Below are 19,029 nucleotides of genomic sequence, written 5' to 3'. Positions count from 1 at the left end.
TTAAGACTGATCATGAAAATTAAGACTGATGTCCAAACCTTGCCATACTACAAGAGTGTACAGATACATCACCACCCATTGGGCTGACAAGAACTAAGGGGTTAATTTTAACCTACCTGAGTCAGCTGTGGCTCAGTGGGTAATACTCTCACCTCTGAATCAGAAGGTTGTGGGTTCAATTCCCACTCCAGAGACTTGAGCACAAAATCCAGGCTTACACTTCAGTGCAGTACTGAGGGAATGCTGCACTGTCAAAGGTGCGTGCTGTCTTTTGGATGAGACGTTAACCCAGGCCTCATCTGCCCTCTCAGGTGGATGTAAAAGATCCCATGGCACTATTTCAAAGAAGAGCATGGGAGTTCTCCTCGGTGTCCTGGCCAAAGTTTATCCCTCAACCAACATCACTAAAACAAATTATCTGGTCATTATCACATTGCTGTTTGTGGGACCTTGATGTATGCAAATTGGCTGCCGTGTTTCCTACATTATAACAGTGACTACACTTCAAAAGTACTTAATTGGCTGTAAAGCACTTTGGGATGCCCTGAGGTCATGAAAGGTGCGATATAAATGCAAGTTTTTATTTATTTCTAACCTGCCCGGTGGGAAATTGACAGGATCGGATTGGTCCCCTGTTTTACACCCTGCCCGATTTACGATCCATTGACTTCTCAGCCTGACCATTTAGATGATCCCGATCACAGGATTTGGGCCCACTCCATGGACGGACAGGGCTTCTGCTCTGCTGCACTTGTGGGAGTGGGACCCATAGAAGTTCAGGCCCTATACCCCTGTTTTTAAAACCCAAAGTGCCATTGGCCTTTGTTATGACTTTATCTATCTGCACTCGTACTTTCAGGGAATTATGTATGTATGTAATCTTTGTTCTAATTTAAATGCACAATCTCCTTTGGATTCCTCATGCGTAAACTTGTGAGTTGAAACACGGATCATTTGAGTGACTGGAATCCTAAGCCTCCGTAATTTGGAACCTGTTCTATATCTGAATATAAGGCTCTGGTAGATCATTTGTAAGGTCAGGATTCTTTAGTGTAGCTCAGGCATTGCAGTGTTGCTTTTGTTTCCATTATTTGTCAGGGACCTTACAAATCAAATCCAGAGTATTTAACAACATTATGGGGTCACTTTACAAATGAAAATTTATGGACAGAAAATTGTGCAGGGCACGCGGACCATTGCATCTAAATTCTCGATATGCGCTCCAGTTGTGTGAAACTCTACACCGAGAGCAATGATTCATGAAATCTACCCCATATAAAAATTAGAACCATGAGGTATATGTATTATATGCTTCCGTCTCTGCCTCTCCTCCACTGCTACTGAGACCGTAGTCACTTCGAGGTTGGATTTCTTGAATATTCCACTGCCTCCACAAACTGCAACTTTTGCAGAACACCGTGGCCTGTGTCTGCTCCCATGCAAAGTGCTTCACCACTGACCTTACCAAGCTCCACTGGCTCCCTTTGCTATGATGGATTAATGATAAGACTCTTGATCCTGTTCAAATCTCTCTCTGGCCTCCCTCTGCACTGCCTCTGTGATCTCTTCCAGCCATACCTCTCTGTTCACACCCTCTGTTTCTTGGATACTAGCCTGCTTCTTGCTCCCTCTGCTGCACCATTAGCAGCCACTATGTTGTGGAACTACACTATTGCCTCACCACTTCTCTCCCTGTTTTCAAAAGCGTACTTAGAATCCTTCTCTTTGACCATGCTGTCACTTCAATTCCCTAACCCCTGCTTTTTCCTCTCCTCTCTGAGACATTGTTCTCCATGTGAGGGGTGTATGTTGTTGTTGTAAAAAAGACAAATGGCCTGTGCCATTCAAGATTGGATAAACTTATGGGGTAGATTTTCATTTTTTAGTGTCTGGGCAGTTATCTGGCAGAGTGGATCACCTGCCTTTTATAAAACCTGCCCGATTCTGATTCCATGAATGAAAATTGGCCGGGTTCTATAAAGGGCGGGTAATCCACTTCACTCAGATGGTGGAGACGAAAATCCACCCATAAATTTATCTTATCTTGAATTATATGTTTAACTGTTTTCCTCACATTTCAGTATAATTTTCAAGATGAGAAATAAGATATAGAAGAAATCATGGCAAATGCAACCTATTTTTTGTTGCAATTATTATATTGCAAAGGAACAGACATCTATTATTACTTCAAGTACATTGAATACATGTTTTCCACTTTAAGGGCTGGATTTAAGGTCTCAGGAAAACTATTTAGATTTGCAGTGATTGAATTCTCCAAAAACTGGTTTTCTGATTAAATCACGTAGCCTGTGATTAAATCTACAGCAGTGGGTACCTAGTGTTGTGTTACAGGGTAGTAATTAGATTGAGGGCGTTCATTGTGAGTGATGGTTACATAGAGTAGTTTGTGAATATTGGCCCAGAAATTGCTCAGAACGGCGAACCAACAGTGCTTGTCACTCCATAGATTTATACTAACCCACTAACTTATTGGGTTTACTGCGGGCACTTCCTCTAATAGGAAGCGGAGAAGAGCCCAGCGTTAGCTCCAGAGAAGCTCGGACCCATGGGAGAAGCAAGAGGATCGATCCCTCCCCTCGACCAACCAGATTGTAGCATTTTTGACATGTTGCGAACAGTTTCTGCAAGCAAGAACGTAAAATCCAGGAAGTGAAAGGCACAACATTAAAATCATTTATAAAAACAGATATAGACAGTGAAAAAAGAGAGGGTAAGAAATAATTGAATTAAATAAAAGAGACAGAAGGAAAATGTTAAAAAAAAAATTTTAAAACACTTTTAAAAAATACATTTTTTAATGACCAAAAGCTATAAGGAGTAATGAGACTCCACATTTTTAATTTTTTGTTGTTCAGCAGTCATTAAGACTTAAGACTGTTAAAACTTAGTTTAGACCTGGTATTTTTAAGCATACCTGTTTTGTGGCTTTCCAGCTGGGCGGAAGAGCAAGTTGGCATCGGTCCGTTGATTCTGTTGATTGCAGCCGGCGATATCCCTTTATGCAAAGCTGTCATATCTTGGCCAACCAGGAGGAGCAAGTTCCAGATTTCCACATTTGACTGTGCCTGTGCGAATGCTGGAACTTGCTCCTCGATTTTGCCACTAACAACGGTGAACGCTGTTGAGCTCACCATTCTTTTTTAAGTAATTTCTGGCCCAATATTATGTTGGCCCCAAATGCAACCTAAGTTTGGAAGGATTGAATCTAATTTCACTGCTGGAAGTTTAGTTATCGTTTAAGGGAGCATGGTATGTGCAATGTAATATTCCATAATACCGATGGTGGTTTTATTGTTCTCTTGCAAATTTCAGCTTTATCTAAAATTTGTGAGGCAATAAAGTGACAAACAGTATGCTTATTTAGATAATTGTACAAACGTTACTGAAATATTTACTATCATATAGAGTTGCTCCAAGCACATCATTCCAACCTGTCATCTTCATTAACTTCAATTATATTAGCATACTGATCCACACATAATTCTGATTCAAATGCAAACATTTTTTTAGCAACTTAGTGGTGTGTTTGATTATTTTTACATAATGACTCGGCATTATTGGAAATATTGATCAATACACCTTCCAAGGCAGTATTGAATCACATGGAACAGAAAATTCCAGGCTTGATCCCTGATCTGTGCTGTTAGTTGGTATCAGCTAAGGTGGCGATTGGGACACGATAATTGGCCTCAATGACACCTGTTGGAAAGATAATCAGGATCAAACTCTGCTGTGAAGTTCTCCACAGTCGAATGATCTCCCAACACTTCAGTGCCTTGTCTTGCATGTGAAGCATGACCGTATGGGCAAGGTATTGGCAGTTCTGAAACTGTAGCCAGGCATCAGCTCCCTCAGAGAGGAGAGAAAACAGGATATAAAAAAATAAAAATGAATAGAAATACTGTTATAAGCATGGATGAGTTTATCGTTATAGACAGCTTGGGGTTGATCTTAACTCTCCCCTGCCGGACAGAAACCAGGCAGGGGGCAGTTAAAATGGAGTGGGAGACTTACCCACTCCTTTCCTGCCCAATTCGGCCAACTGCAATTTTAAATTTCAGGCAGCAAGGACACCCGCCCCAAACCAACAGGATCCTTTTTAAATATGCGGATCGGGGTCCGATGATGTTATCAAAGCCCGACCTGCCATTTTGACCTGAGGCCTGAGCGGGGGAGCAGTGGTGGCTTCCACGCCAGGCCAAACCTGCCAGGAACAGCAGCCAAGGTCAGAAGGTGAGTTGTTAAATATTTTTTACAGGTTTCCTTGTGGTCCAGGAAGGAGGGGGCGTGTAAGGACAGGGAGCAGGACTGCTCCTCCTGATCTCATGAAGAAACCTTGGGCCGCCCCTGCTCAGGGTTTTCCTTCCCCCCCCAACCGGGATTTCTCTCCTGGAACACTTATCTTCTGCCAGAGACCGTTCCCCTGGGTCCCCGGGGGCAGCCTCCTGCCATCCGATTTTAATAGCCAGGCAGCCTCTCCCAGCCGACCTCCTGGCTGTTTTGGTTGAGAAGTCAGCAAGTCGCATGTTAATGAGGCCCAGCCATTAAAATTGGCCAAGACTCCCTGCTACTGCTCCTGGATGCTCGCCTTGCTGGCGTTCCTATCCGGGAGTAAAAATTGAACCCCCTTGTGTTTGCGTCTTGCTATGTAATGCTGCCGTCACTGTTGCTAGCAGGTATTTCAACCTTATTTTCAGTATTGACTTGAAGTATGTCTTTATTAGTTTCTTCTCCACATATGATGACACTGTAAGAATTTCCTATTATATTGTTTGGGGTGGATCCTTCTAAATCCCCCTCTCTTGCCTAAACAGACCTTTAGCACCACCCCAACGCCTGAACTCAGAATTACAACCACAAGCCAGAAAGCAAGTGATTAATGTAATTCATTAGTCCATCTCAAGTAATAATTAAACTTTCCAATAACTTTACTGGGTTTCTATGTGCAGGATTAGCCTTGATGTCTGTCCATGTGGCTGGTTCAGGTTGTTTGGTTCAACATGACTGATGTACGAAACTTTGCCCTTTAGTGGCTGCAGTAAAATTGACCACATTGTGGCTGTTTTTTCAGTAGGGCAGCAACAATTGGACAGAATTTGCTGCTTATTGGGAATACATGAGGGAAAATTTTACTCATTATTAAGCCAAAGAGAGACAGCCAACACAGATCTGTGCAATTACCACAGTCTGAGATTTCTAAATTTCATAATATAATGAAAAATGGCACTAAACTGAGCAAAAGCAGCAGCTGCAATGAATGTCTTACCTAGTGTGTATGTGCATGAAAATGAGTAGCGATAAAAGTCAAATCATCTTTACTACTGCCTTTCAGTGAGTAGCACATTTATAAAAAATGACTCCCTGCATACAGCTCGTATCTGCTGTTTCAATGCATAATGTCTAGGAATGCTTGACAAAGTTTGTGTTTACAGCCTTAAAAGACTGCACTTCAAATCTACTGACAGGATAGTTTATATTAAAATACATTTTGCACATCTATAAATCTTTGTTTTTGCAATCTGGTAATCTCCAGGATGAACTCTGATTAAGTGCAATACAGCTGTCAGTGTTCCATGTGAAACAAGTTTGAGTAATCACTGCCTAGTTTCTTGTACATGAGGCTCCCAACCACTAATTGGACATTAAAACTAGCTATTTTACTCAGAGGTCAGTGCTGTAAGGCAAATGAGTCAGCATTGTGAAATATGATTTTAAATTTGATCAGCTGGTTCCCCTAAAGGCTGAGCTTCAGCGTTTGGTCAGTGGATGTTTTTCACCCATGGAAACCTATTCCAATATTCAGAATCTCCAGGCCAAATGTCGAGAAATCCATAGGAATAGAACCACTGTTTGCCTGATATGTAGTGGAGTTTTCTGTTTTTGGCAGACTCGTGCTGCAGATTTGAGGAAGGACCCCCCCCACCGGCTGACCTCCCGGGGTCACCTTACTTTCAGTCATTTTCATGGGCTTTCGGCAGGATTCATCCCACTTCAAGGAGCCCACTTCAGGAGAGATAGGGAAATCACTGCTGCAGGAGTGTGGCCAAAGGTCTCTGGGGCAGCTAAAGAGAAGGGTTCTGTAGTTCAAACATTTTGAGAATCCTGGAATGTGATAGGTGTAATCAATTTGCGCCACGGGATGTGGGGAATTTATATTTTAAATCTTCCTCCAGTTTGCCATAGCAACAGTGGATGCTCGGAACACACTATCATCCGTAGCATCCAGTGTTGCCATGACATTAATGACAGAAAATGTGACATTTGACATCACACCAGCATTAACATATAATTTGAATATGCCCATCCATATTTAGGGGGCCGTATTAAACAGCTGCTGCCACTTAAAATGGAAAACCCTGGAAGTGCTTAAATGGTGCATCCTACCAGCACTTTAGCTTCCCATTGCTTCTTGAGCTAAAATTGCCTTGTAGTGTTACCACATTGGGAAGAACCCCAGGCCCACCCCTACCCCACCAAGAGATGCAGATGAACACACAAGACCACAAAAAAGAGTCAAAAACTGCATTTTTAATATTAGAAGATGGTGCAAGTCGCATAAGAACAGTAGAACTTCTGGGAACATGAAGAGGTCGTTACGCGCAACAAAAATCTTTTATCATCGCGCTTAATGACATCGTTCTGCCTTCTTATCCTGTCCTTCATTCCCTTCTTGTTCCAGAGTCACATCTAATTGTCTCTTAAATGACCTTTTCTGTTAACTTATTCTACAATCCTATTATCCTTTGGGTGTAAAACATTCTCCTGACTTTCCTTTGAACTCCAAATTTCTGATTTTTTTAAACTTGTGTTGCCTGGTATTTGAACACTTCATCATATAGTGAACAATTTGCTTTGATCAACTCTTTCAATTTCCTTCATGATTTTGGAAACTTCCGTTGGGTCACCTCAAAGTCAAAGAAAACAAGCCTAATTTCGTTAATCTTTCCTCCTCCTTTAAATTGCTAGAATCATTCTTGTGGCTTGTTTCTGTATTTTCTCAAAGATGGTAATGTCCTTCTTGTGATATGGTGACCAGAACTACTGCAGATGGGGTTTGGCTCACTGTCCAATTTTTCATTCAAAGAACTGACTGTGCAGGTGACTTAGCTGAGATGGAGAATTCAGTAGATGAAGAATTGTGTGGAAAATTCTTTAGGTCTGCAGTACAATGTGTCAGACCATTAATGTGCCATATAACAGCTACTACTTATCACAAAATTAACCTAATGATCTGAAAGTGTTTGTCATGGCATGAGGTTTGTAATAACAGGCTACACTGTCTCTAATCCTTCTAATTTTCTTCTGTACATGGATCTCTTTGTGACTGATGTTATCAGAAATGATATACTGGGAGATTCATGAGGTTGTGAAGGGATCCCCTTTTGACGTGTCAGTGCGACTTGACATGAGGGGCAGTATCTACAGTTAATGACTAACCAAGCATCTCATCAATTAAAATTGATGTACCATAAAATACATTTTTAATCATTTAAATTCACATACCATTGATTTATGAAGAAAACATTTGATTTTTTGCCAGATGTTGACTAGGATTAAACTAGTAACAAGTGCCAAAATGTTACTGCAGCGGCCAAGAAGCAGAGAAGCAGTTGGTGCACATTTTATTTTTTCATAATGTCTAAATTAGCTCTGTCATTAAAGGATCAAAGCAGAATAGATCTTGGCCTTGTGTTTAGTTACCAACATTATAAACCTTTGAAGGATATTTATATTTGAGGTGGTGAGGGGGTAGGAATCCAAGGATTCATTTTGGATTCATTAAACATGGGACAGATAATGCAAAAACAGATTGTCCTGAGAAAACTGGGCCTCCTGAGATGTAGTTCCTACAAACCAGTAGTCTGGTGCTAAGCCAAGTCCAAGTCAAATAGATTCTTACTGTATAATGTTTAAGAACAGAAAGCATTTATTTTAGTGGAAAGGTAGAGAGTGAGAGCAAACTAATATCAAACTGAGTAACAGTGTTGCAATTGATCAGACCACAAAAATGGGCCTCATTGCTGTTAACATCAAGTTAATTTGTTCTGTTTGAATCTCATGGAACTTCAAAGATATTAAAAAATTAATAAATTCTCTTACCTGGGCAAGAGACAACTGGAATCTTCCAAGTTCTGATTTCCATTTTGAAAACAATGTAGCGTAGCCTATCTCGTAATGAACTTTTAGTGAGGAGTGGAGAATTTTGGTGGTACCAACTGCAGAGCTACTTTCAGGCATAGGGTTATCTCCTTATCTTTAGAGAGGTTGGGAAGTTTGTAATCTAGGGACATCTTCCGATATCACAGCTGCATTTTTCAGTTATATTCTAAGGATGATGCCACTGTAGGGTGTTATCAAGGAGTATATTGCTTTAATTTGATTAAAAGTATTTGATGGTGTTACAATTTGATTATATGCAGTTCCAAACTATGTCTAGAAGTCTCTGAAAATAAATATGGACTTTAGAAAAGAAGCTTCCTACTATAGACGCAATCCATTTTCATAAAAGAGATATTCTTTGTTATGTAAACACTTGCATTTAAAAAATGTATACGCGACAGACGCCCCACAAATACACTGTTGGAGCCTGTTGCAGTGAGTGATACATGTACTGTATGTACTCCATTTAATTGCAGTCTGAGATCAGACGACAACAAACAGCCTGTCGTTTGAAGTTTGTAATTACTTTGATATAAGGATATGTAACAAGTCCTTTTATGTGGTTCCTATTGCTTTTTCACAATACATTTTTCAAAACATTTTTTTGCTTAAATTCAGCCTCTGCTTTGCAGCGTAGAGTTTTTGTTTATATTAAAGGGGGAGTCTCAACATCAGTTACAAAGAATTTTAATTGGCTTCACATCATTTTTGGGATGGGTGGGCTTTATTTTTGTTTCTGTGAATACTTTTGTTTAATAGTGACTGCTGATTTATCACCGATATGACTGAAGAAAATAATAGTACCTCAGCTAGCCGCACTGTAAGCTGCCTTGGCAATAGAACGCAGATGATGATAAAAAGAAAGAAAAATCTTTTAGGGAATAGTGGGGTTCCCTATGTATCTGTTCTGAGTCCCTGCTGTTCATACTATTCGTAAATAATATGGAGAGGGTAATCCTTGTAGATTACAATTTGCTGATGATGCTAAGCTTATCACAGGTGATGAGTACAAGGGAGATCAATAACGTTCAAAGTGATCTGGATCAATTGAGCAGATGGATGAAGAATGATAAATCTTAAATAAAAACAGAAAATGCTGGAAATACTCAGCAGGACAGGCAATATCAGTGGAGAGAGTTTCAGGTCGATGACCTTTCATCATGTGGGCAAATGTAAGATTATGCACATTGGAACAGAATGAAAGCTGAAATGTGTATATAATGAGGAGGTCCTGTTTTGAGATGGGCTGGTAAATTGTGGGATTGGTTGAGCCCAATTCCACAAAGAAATGACCAGTGGCTCCCCTTATAGGGAGGACACCACCTGACTTGATATTTTCCCAACAAAAACAAAATTAAAAAGGTAACATAATGAAATTGGCCCTGCACGATGGTGCCCAGGCGTCACTGACTCCCATTTATTGTGTTTGAACTTAATCAGCCAAAGTAGGAAAAAAAGATTTGGGTATGATTATTAACCAGTTACTGAAAGTATCCTGTCATTGTTATCAGCAACGCTAATCTAGCACATTGGTGTTTGTTTTATTACTGGTGAGGCCCAATTAAAAATCTTGTCTACAAATTTAGCCTTCTTACCTTCTAAAACACATTAATCTGTTAGAGACACTGCAAAAGAAATGAACAAAGATAATCCTTTAAGAATCTACGTTGTGAAGTGATTCACAGGAGTCTACATGTCTTCATTGAAGAAAATAGATTTAAAGAAAGGGTTTCCCCCCAACCACTGAGTCTGCAAGGTTTTATCAGAATAGGCCTTAACAAGCAGAATTTATGTCTGAAAATTTCCTTATTCTCATTTTAAAATGGGAGGAAGACTCTGAGTTCTTACGTGCTTTCACAGGAAGATATGTTCCTAAAATCTTACAAAAATAATCACAGTATGGGGAAACAAATTAACCTGGTAAATAAGTGCTAGAAATGTGAGTTTGAGATTTCCACTTTGCAGTTTGCATTAACTGTAAGTGAAACTATTTTAGAGGAAAAGTACTACATTGGTTTTAGAAAAAATATCAAAGGGACGGCACAAAGTAATTTGTCTCATAACAAAGCACTTCCCTTTCTATGAAGTATTTTGTATTAACCTATTGATTCAGATTACATGATTTCTCAACATGTCTGCAGTCTTAACCAGTTAAAAATAATTAAAATGGATTTAAAGGAACCAAACAAATATTTGCTGACAGTGTTTCTCTTGATTCCATCTGGTCTTCGTAAATTTGTTCATACTAGGGATGACATGCTCCCTTATGCTGGAGTATAATTTTACAGCCATCTGTCAGCCCTCACTAAAACTCCTTGACTACATAAGCTGATCCACCAGCTTAAATAGGGGTCTGGGAATTCTGTGTTAACTGTTTCATTTCTTTATTTTATCCCCCTTTTTCAGCCAAAGGAAAATGTAAAACAGTAAATATTTATTTGAATGTAGAAAAGAGCATACTAACCTGAAATTTAATCTCTCAATTTATCCTGGTTTGCTTTAAAATTATCCTTTTTATTCATATTAATAAAACCTTTCCGTTTCAACCGAAGTATCTACAGTGTTCAAAATGTGTACACCTGATGATACAAAGTTCGGTTTTTAAGATTCATAAAAGAACTGTGAATATTGGAAATCTGAAACAGAGAGAGAAACTTCTGGAAATATGCAGCCAGTCAATCAGCATGTGAAAGAGAAAAGATAGGCTAATGGTTCAGGTGGGATCTTTGATCAGAATTTTTATATTGAATACATTACCCCTCTGGATTTCTTGAAAGTTTTCGTTGTCATGATTATTAATCCTTTCGTGTCAACTTAATCATGAATCAATGGTGTGCAGCACATTAACAACTGATGTCTACACTGACAGCTGCTGACAGCTTAAAGACATATCTATTAAAGGAACAAACACCTCATGAAATTGACATTATGCATTATTAAAAAACAATACCCTGGACTGAATTCAAGGCAGTTATCTAATTTCTCAGTTCTGGTGACAGTTGCGTGCTCTCTTTTGGTTTATGACACCATTTGAAACCATTGATACTGTCTTGCAGTCTCTGTGAGGAGTTGATGTGTGAACCCAACAGTCCGGTTTCGGGGCAGGTTGCCTGGTACTTTTGATAATTGAAAACAAGACAGCACTCCACAGGTCCTTCATGTGATTTTTGTGTATGCGTCAGTAGGTTCTGTGTATGCACAAGTGAACTGTCACTGGATGCCTGGATGGAAATATTTAAATTCAGGCAGGTTTTTAATTTGTGCTATTTAATTTGGTAATAAGTGAACAGTTTTAAATTTTTTTTTTAAAGACACAATGGGACTAAAATTCAACTTCATGGGTGCAATACGAGCTATATGGATCGGCCCGCTCAAATTTCCTTTCTCATTGCTGAAGTTAAATTTTACTTGCAGTGAATCTGCAAATACTGTAAATAAACAAGTGGCCCCTGTCTTCGTCAGAGTATGTTTGTCATTGTTTTTTTACCTGATGGTGTAATTTGCTGGCGGGAAACCTTGTCTACTGGTAGCACATATTAGAAAATTATGAGCAAGCACGCCTGCTATGTTACAATACACGCTGCTAGCTGGCAGAGTTCCACACTGCCAGCATGTACTCGGAAACATTACCCTGATGTAAAACTGAAATAAAATGAAAAATATGGAATTAGTTTGAGTGAAATGCTAAACGCCAGGAACGTGATTGATTTCACTTTTAAATCTTTCCTTCCTTATTCTATGAAAGTGTTTCATTGCAGCTTACACTCTGTTCAGCTTCAGTCTTGAACAAGGTTAGGGATTAGATAAAACTTCTCCTCCCTACAGGATGGTGATTATTTGCTATAAACTCCCAGAGAGGGGAGCTGATTCGGGGCAATCGACGTGACAAAATTAGAATCTAGAAACACTAAAACGACAACATTCAAAATCAGTATCTGCTGAGAAAAGAAGTTAAGGTTTATAAAGATATTTAACAACATTGTCAGGGAAGATCAGGGTAGGAAATTAGTGTTCCCTAAAGTAGGAGATCAAAAAGTGGTGCAGGTGGGGGAGTCCATGAGAAAGTTAATCATATATGGAGTGGGCTGAATAGCTTTTCCTCACGCTGGATTTTCATATTTTTTTTATTCGTTCATGGGATGTGGGCGTCGCTGGCGAGGCCAGCATTTATTGCCCATCCCAAATTGCCCTTGAGAAGGTGGTGGTGAGCCGCCTTCTTGATCCGCTGCAGTCCGTGTGGTGAAGGTTCTCCCACAGTGCTGTTAGGAAGGGAATTCCAGGATTTTGACCCAGCGACGATGAGGGAATGGCGATATATTTCCAAGTCGGGCTGGTGTGTAACTTGGAGGGGAACGTGCAGGTGGTGTTGTGCCCATGTGCCTGCTGCTCTTGTCCTTCTAGGTGGTAGAGGTCGCGGGTTTGGCAGGTGCTGTCGAAGAAGCCTTGGCGAGTTGCTGCAGTGCATCCTGTAGATGGTACACACTGCAGCCACTGTGCGCCGGTGGTGAAGGGAATGAATGTTCAAGGTGGTGGATGGGGTGCCAATCAAGCGGGCTGCTTTGTCCTGGATGGTGTCGAGCTTCTTGAGTGTTGTTGGAGCTGCACTCATCCAGGCAAGTGGAGAGTATTCCATCACACTCCTGACTTGTGCCTTGTAAATGGTGGAAAGGCTTTGGGGAGTCAGGAGGTGAGTCACTCGCCGCAGAATACCCAGCCTCTGACCTGCTCTTGTAGCCACAGTATTTATGTGGCTTGTCCAGTTAAGCTTCTGGTCAATGTTGACCCCCAGGATGTTGATGATGGGGGATTTGGCGATGGTAATGCCGTTGAATGTCAAGGGGAGGTGGTTAGACTCTCTCTTGTTGGAGATGGTCATTGCCTGGCACTTGTCTGGTGCGAATGTTACTTGCCACTTATCAGCCCAAGCCTGGATGTTGTCCAGGTCTTGCTGCATGCGGGCTCGGACTGCAATTATTTGAGAGGTTGCGAATGGTCATATGTTCTTACGTTAAAGTTCCTTGATCGCCCATCTCTTAATATGTACTTTAAACCAACAAATGACCACATTGAATTCACCCCATGCCCACTCCCGTTACAGTCCTACAATTACAAACTGTGTTTTCCCCCCTGTACTGTCTAACAATGTTTCAGGAGTAGGAGAGGACTGCACAGGCAGCAAAGCCATAGGGGTAGATCTTGACTTTGTGTGATAGTGTAAAACGGGTGATACCGAGTCGACAGATGTTTTACATCTCTCCTGATTTTTACTTCCATTGAAGTCAATAGATATAAAAATCAGGAGAGATGTAAAATGTGCTGCCGACTCGCTATCACCCATTTTACAATTGCACAAAGTCAAGATCTATCCTATTATGTTTGCAAAAAGTCTCCAGTACAATTACAGATCAGTATAAGTGACAAGTGGAAAAGCAACATCACCAGAACACACTGCCATTCTAAATATTATTTTACATAAAATTAATTTACACAAAAAATGTATTTAGAAACAAAAATGTAAATGATAACAAATAGCATTTCTATAGCGTTCCTCATGAGCAAGAAGATATCTCAAAGCATTTAATGTTAGGAGAAATAAAATTAAAAGCATAATGGAGTAATTATACGATTCCATGTTCCGAATCTCCGATTTGCACACCCTGCAAGCAGAGCTCACCACAAGGAACGTGGATTGCAGAATTATCCCCAATATTTAAAGAACCAAATAAAGCTTCTTTATAATTGGACTCATTAATCCCAACTCCTCTGAATTTTTAGTGGTATGTAATGCAATAAGTCGGAAAAATAGATACAGTATAGAGAGAGCCAGGAAACAGCAATGCAGAGAGAAAAAATGGATACAATAAATGTAAATAAACTCCCATGTCCAAGGTCCCACCATGTGTTTTATTCGTGTACTCTTAGGTGTCCATCATTGTATAGCTAAAGCATCTGTACTTGATCATCAGATTACTGCATTGTAATCACTCTATCATTCTGACATAAGCCAATGAAACACTTGAAGCCTTGTCATCACTCCTAGCCATCCATTATTCTATATGTAAGCAATCCATACCTGCGGTTAAATTATTGCATTGCCGTTGTTTTCTCTATAGACCTAATATAAAGAGACTACTGCAACTTTGATCATGATACTCATCAAGCCATTTGAAAGATCAGTTCACCCAATGTTGATGTATTTGTGAGATGGGTAGCAGTGCCAGGCAGTTGAATAGCTTTTTCTACTTGCCCTTTTCTAACTCCATCTAGAATTGCCGTCATTACCAGGACAATACGTCCAAACACTCAGCTCAAAAGAGTGAACCCTACTACACCAAGATGGCATTTTCATCAACTGTACTACCTATTCCTATGAATAATTTGGGTTAAAAAATCAGCAAATGTTGGAATTTTGGAACAAAAGCATAAAATGCTAGAAATCTATAGTAGGTCAGTTAGCAAGTGTAAAGAGAAAAGACAAGTTAAAGGATTGGGTAAAGCCTTTTATCAGAACAGAAAACTGAAAGATTTAATAGACAGGAAAAGAAGGAAGGGGCACAACAAATACTCTATTCACAGAAAGGAAGTTAATGGGTTGAGTTACTTGCAGGCTGCTTAAAAGAAAAACAGGACATTGTTAGATGATACAAAAGAGCATTTTGGTGAGGCATTGGAAAGACATTGAAAGAACATGCAAATTGCTAAAACAGTGACAAGCTCACACAAGGTGAAAGCCAAGAAAATGGGGGAAATTGGAAAAAAAATGCCTGCGGATGCAGGAGGTCTAAAAGGAAAACTGAAAATGCTGAAAACACACAGTAATTTGGCTCGTCCCAGAGTTCATAAATAGAATACCCAGTTCAGGGCTCCGGACCCGCTCCGGGATTCCCCAGTTTTAGGAACTCCTGCCACGAATGCACCCGCTCGGCCATCCTAAAATTGACCCCATAATGTCCTTCCTGCGATAATGGCAGGAATTGTTCAAGTACTCCAGATGCCCTGTATCGGCTCAATATCACATCTTGTGATTGTTTTCCACACAACTCAAGATTCTATTTGCCTTATTTATAACTACTGCCATATACTGTGCAGTTGGTTTCAATAATCCGTTCACCAGAAACCCCAAAGCTTTTTCTGTACCGTATCCTGCAGATTAACATCATTTAGTTTATAGTTTGAATGTTCATTCTCCTTCCCTAGTCTCATCAATTTGTACTTGTTGACATCAAATTTAATTTGTCATCTTTCAGCCCAATCTCCTAGATCGCACTGTACCTGGTTAGTCTACTCCTGATTGTTTTCCAGTCCCCCTACTCTTCTGTCTTTTCTCCCAAATTGCTGCTTCTGTTTTGCTTCCCACTTCCTCTCAAATAATCGCTCCTAACTTCTCCCCACTTCCTACCCGCAGTGCCATTCCCAGCTTCTCCCCTTTTGACTTTCCCCTCCCTGTTCATGTTCCCATTTCCCATTCCCCTTCACAGCCCTTTTCCCTCTCCCCTACGCGCTGTTACTATTTGTTTGTGCTACTGAAGTGATTATGGCTATTGTATACTTGGGTGGGAATTCCTGTTCTTCCAAGAATTTTGCCTACGATATGCAGTGGCCGGAGTCACTTCAAATAGCAGCAGCACTAGGGCAGAATTGCCATTGATGGGAGAGAAGCTTGGTCCACACTGATATTCGTCTGTCAACATATGGACTGGTCCCAAAATGCCGACTGCCAAATATGCAGACTATTGTGGGTTGATAAAATCTAAATCCACAAAGCAGTCAAAACTGCAGAATTCAATCTAGGAATATTGACTTCTATTGAATGTAAACATCTTTTCTGCTCTTTTCTACAGAATAATACAGTTTGGAAGCCAGATTCTTGCCAAGATTGCAGCTGCCACAGTGATATTGTCCTGTGCAAGGTTACCCAGTGTCACAACCCTCAGTGTGATTTCCAGAAGGTAATTATGTAGTTATGTATTCTCAGTACCTTTTGACACGAATGACGAGAAGTTTTATATACTCAGTAATGGTAACATAGTTTGACTACAGGAAAATGTTAATGAATGACGTTTTGCAGAATTATAAGAACATACATTACATTATTCGAAATATATTGTATACATGAATAATTGTGTTTTATTTACAATCATATTTATATGAGCCCTTAAAACCCATTCGCTTAAGGGAAATGAAGCAGGAGCCAATGATCTCTGCTCCTAACCATACCAGAACATCTGGGGTTAGGGCAGGGTCACTTCATTACTATATCTTTGTTGGATGCCAGTGGCATAATGGCTGCATCTCGGGCATCTTCTAGAGGAACAGGATGTGAAACATGGCGCTGGCGAGTTGCTTGGAGGCCAGCCTGGCTGTGAAGATTTTTAAAATTTTGGCCAATCGACCCACATTATAAGTGGGGCAATATTGCAGGGTGTGCCAGCAGTTTACAGTAGTGTCCAGGCCAGGACTATGGCCTGGACCCCCAGGTAAACCCCAGGGGTTTCACCCGTAAGCTAATGTGTAAGACAAGTTCTTGCTGGTGTCCAGATCCCTGAACAGTAGGCAGGTGGGAGCTGAGGAAATTCCCAGCATGGAAAAGCCCACCCCTCCAATCATCACTTATTCTGATGTCAGGCGCCATGTTTGGAACAGAGGGAAGTTATACCTGCCTCAGGCCCTGTGCAGATTGGTAGCCTTGAATCATCTGGGTGAAGAACTGGCATTTTGACCTCCATTTGGGGCAGGATAGCAGAGGAAAATCCAGGCCAGAGACTTGCTGGTCATGACAATGGCACTGGTCACAGAATTTTTTTTTCATTTAAACTGTTTTTTTAACAAGGATAAAATAGATGCAGAGTTTGTGTTGTGCCATGCAATCGCCCGCATGGAATTCCCTGTACATAAGGTGGAAATCCATGCTGGCGAGAAACTAATATTTATTCAGCAGAGCAAAGCTGCCAAACAAGTGAACTGAAACCGTGCCTTGAGGCGAAACAAGACACAATGTGTCACCACCCACGCTGACATACATGAAAAACAAGGAATTGAGCTGTTCATGTGTGGTATTGAGAACAAGGCATGCTTGGCAGGTATACATTTTATTTTACGAATGAAAATACATCATTCATAATAAAATAGAAAGAGCTCATACCTGTGCTCTTTCTATTTTATATCGCAAGATCTTTACAGATCTTTACCATTCGGCCCATCTTAATTCTTCCATCCAAAACAATGCTAACACTCCCCCACTGCTGAATCTAATTGTTTCTTAAAAGATTCCAGGATTTTTGCTTCCACCACTCTGCCCGGAGTCCATTCCAAGTGTTGTTCACTCTCTGCGTGAAGAAGAAACTTCTGATACCAGCCCTAAAGTTACCTTTTACTAGTTTGAACTAGTCTCACTAGTCCTACTCTCACTGTTTATCTTAAAGTACTATTCCAGATTAACCTTTCCATATCATTTACTATCTTGTATACCTCAGTAAGATTTCAGAGTGGTTGGAAATGGGTAGTAATGTTGCAGAGCTCTGTCCTCAGTGTACACTAATGATTTGGATATTAGGCTAGAGAGAGAGGTGTTCAAGTTTCTCGACGATACTACAATAGGAGACATATTGGAGTGGAACAAGCTGGATTGCTCTTGCAGAGAGCCGGCACGGACTCGATGGGTCGAATGGCTTCCTTCTGTTTTCCGTGCTGTAACCATTCTATGATTCTATATAATAAATAATTCTAAGGACCATCAAATTTTTCAAAATTGCTGAGTTCCCCAAGATTGTGGGAGCTATTGATTGCACCAGCGTGACATTATGTGACTCAAAGGTAAACATCCATATTTATATTAATCTAATGTCCAACCTATCAGCCTATTATAGTTAATAGCCTATTATTAGCCTATTATTCTAATGTCAGTTGTGGGGAAGTTATGAGAATCTGTTATTAAGGACAGAGTGACTGAGCATTTGGACAAATATGAGCTGATCAGAGAGAGCCAGCGTGGATTTGTAAAGGGTACATCATATCTAATGAACCTAGTTGAATTTTTTGAGGAGGTAACTAACGTGCTAGTTAAGGGAGTGTCATCGAATGTTATTTATATGGACCTCCAGAAGGCATTCGACAAGGTTCCATGTAAGGGACTGTTAACAAAAATAAGAGCGCACGGAATTGGAAGCAACCTGTTAGCTTGGGTAGGGAATTGGTTAGGAGGTAGGAGACAGAGAGTAAGGATAATGGGTATGAACTCATGTGATTAGTGGTGTCCCCCAGGAATCTATACTGGGGCTACAGCTTTTCACTGTATTTATAAATGATTTGGATGAAGGAATAGAGAGCTGTATATCTAAATTTGCTGACAACACTGAGTTAGGTGGCACAGTAAATAGTGTAGATGGGAGCAGAAAGTTGCAAAGGGACATTGATAGATTAAGTGAGTGGGCAAAACTGTGACAGATGGAGTTAATGTGGGAAAGTGTGAGGTCATCCACCTTGGACCTAAGAAAGATAGATCAGGGTATTCTCTAAAAGGCGAGAAGCTAGAAACTGTGGATGAGCAGAGAGACTTAGGGATCCAAGTACAGAAATCAATAAAAGCTAGTGGATAAAAAAAAAAATGGAATGTTGGCCTTTATCTCAAGAGAGCTTGAATACAAAGGGGTGGAAGTGATGTTACAGCTGTACAGAGCTCTGGTTATACCCCATCTGGAGTACTGCATTCATGTCTGGGCATCGCACCTCAGGAAGGATATACTGGCCTTGAAGGGGATGCAGCGCAGATTCACCAGAATGATATCGAGGTTAAAAAGGTTAAGTTATGAGGACAGATTGCACATACTAGGCTTGTATTTCCTTGAATAT

The 19,029-nt window shown here is 40.4% G+C and overlaps 1 protein-coding gene across 3 annotated transcripts in view; it reads left to right on the top strand.

The window, feature by feature from the left end:
- fras1 (Fraser extracellular matrix complex subunit 1) overlaps nucleotides 1-19,029 on the top strand; it is a 451,223-nt gene that overhangs the window by 173,832 nt on the left and 258,362 nt on the right. For all 3 annotated transcript variants that reach the window (XM_067990719.1, XM_067990709.1, XM_067990729.1), the window contains exon 3: nucleotides 16,023-16,130. In XM_067990719.1, coding sequence (XP_067846820.1) covers nucleotides 16,023-16,130 — 108 coding nt within the window. The remainder of the gene's footprint in view (nucleotides 1-16,022; nucleotides 16,131-19,029) is intronic.

Source organism: Heptranchias perlo, chromosome 1, assembly GCF_035084215.1.
Source record: "Heptranchias perlo isolate sHepPer1 chromosome 1, sHepPer1.hap1, whole genome shotgun sequence".
NCBI classification, from domain to species: domain Eukaryota; kingdom Metazoa; phylum Chordata; class Chondrichthyes; order Hexanchiformes; family Hexanchidae; genus Heptranchias; species Heptranchias perlo.
This window is presented reverse-complemented; position numbering and strand designations above follow the sequence as displayed.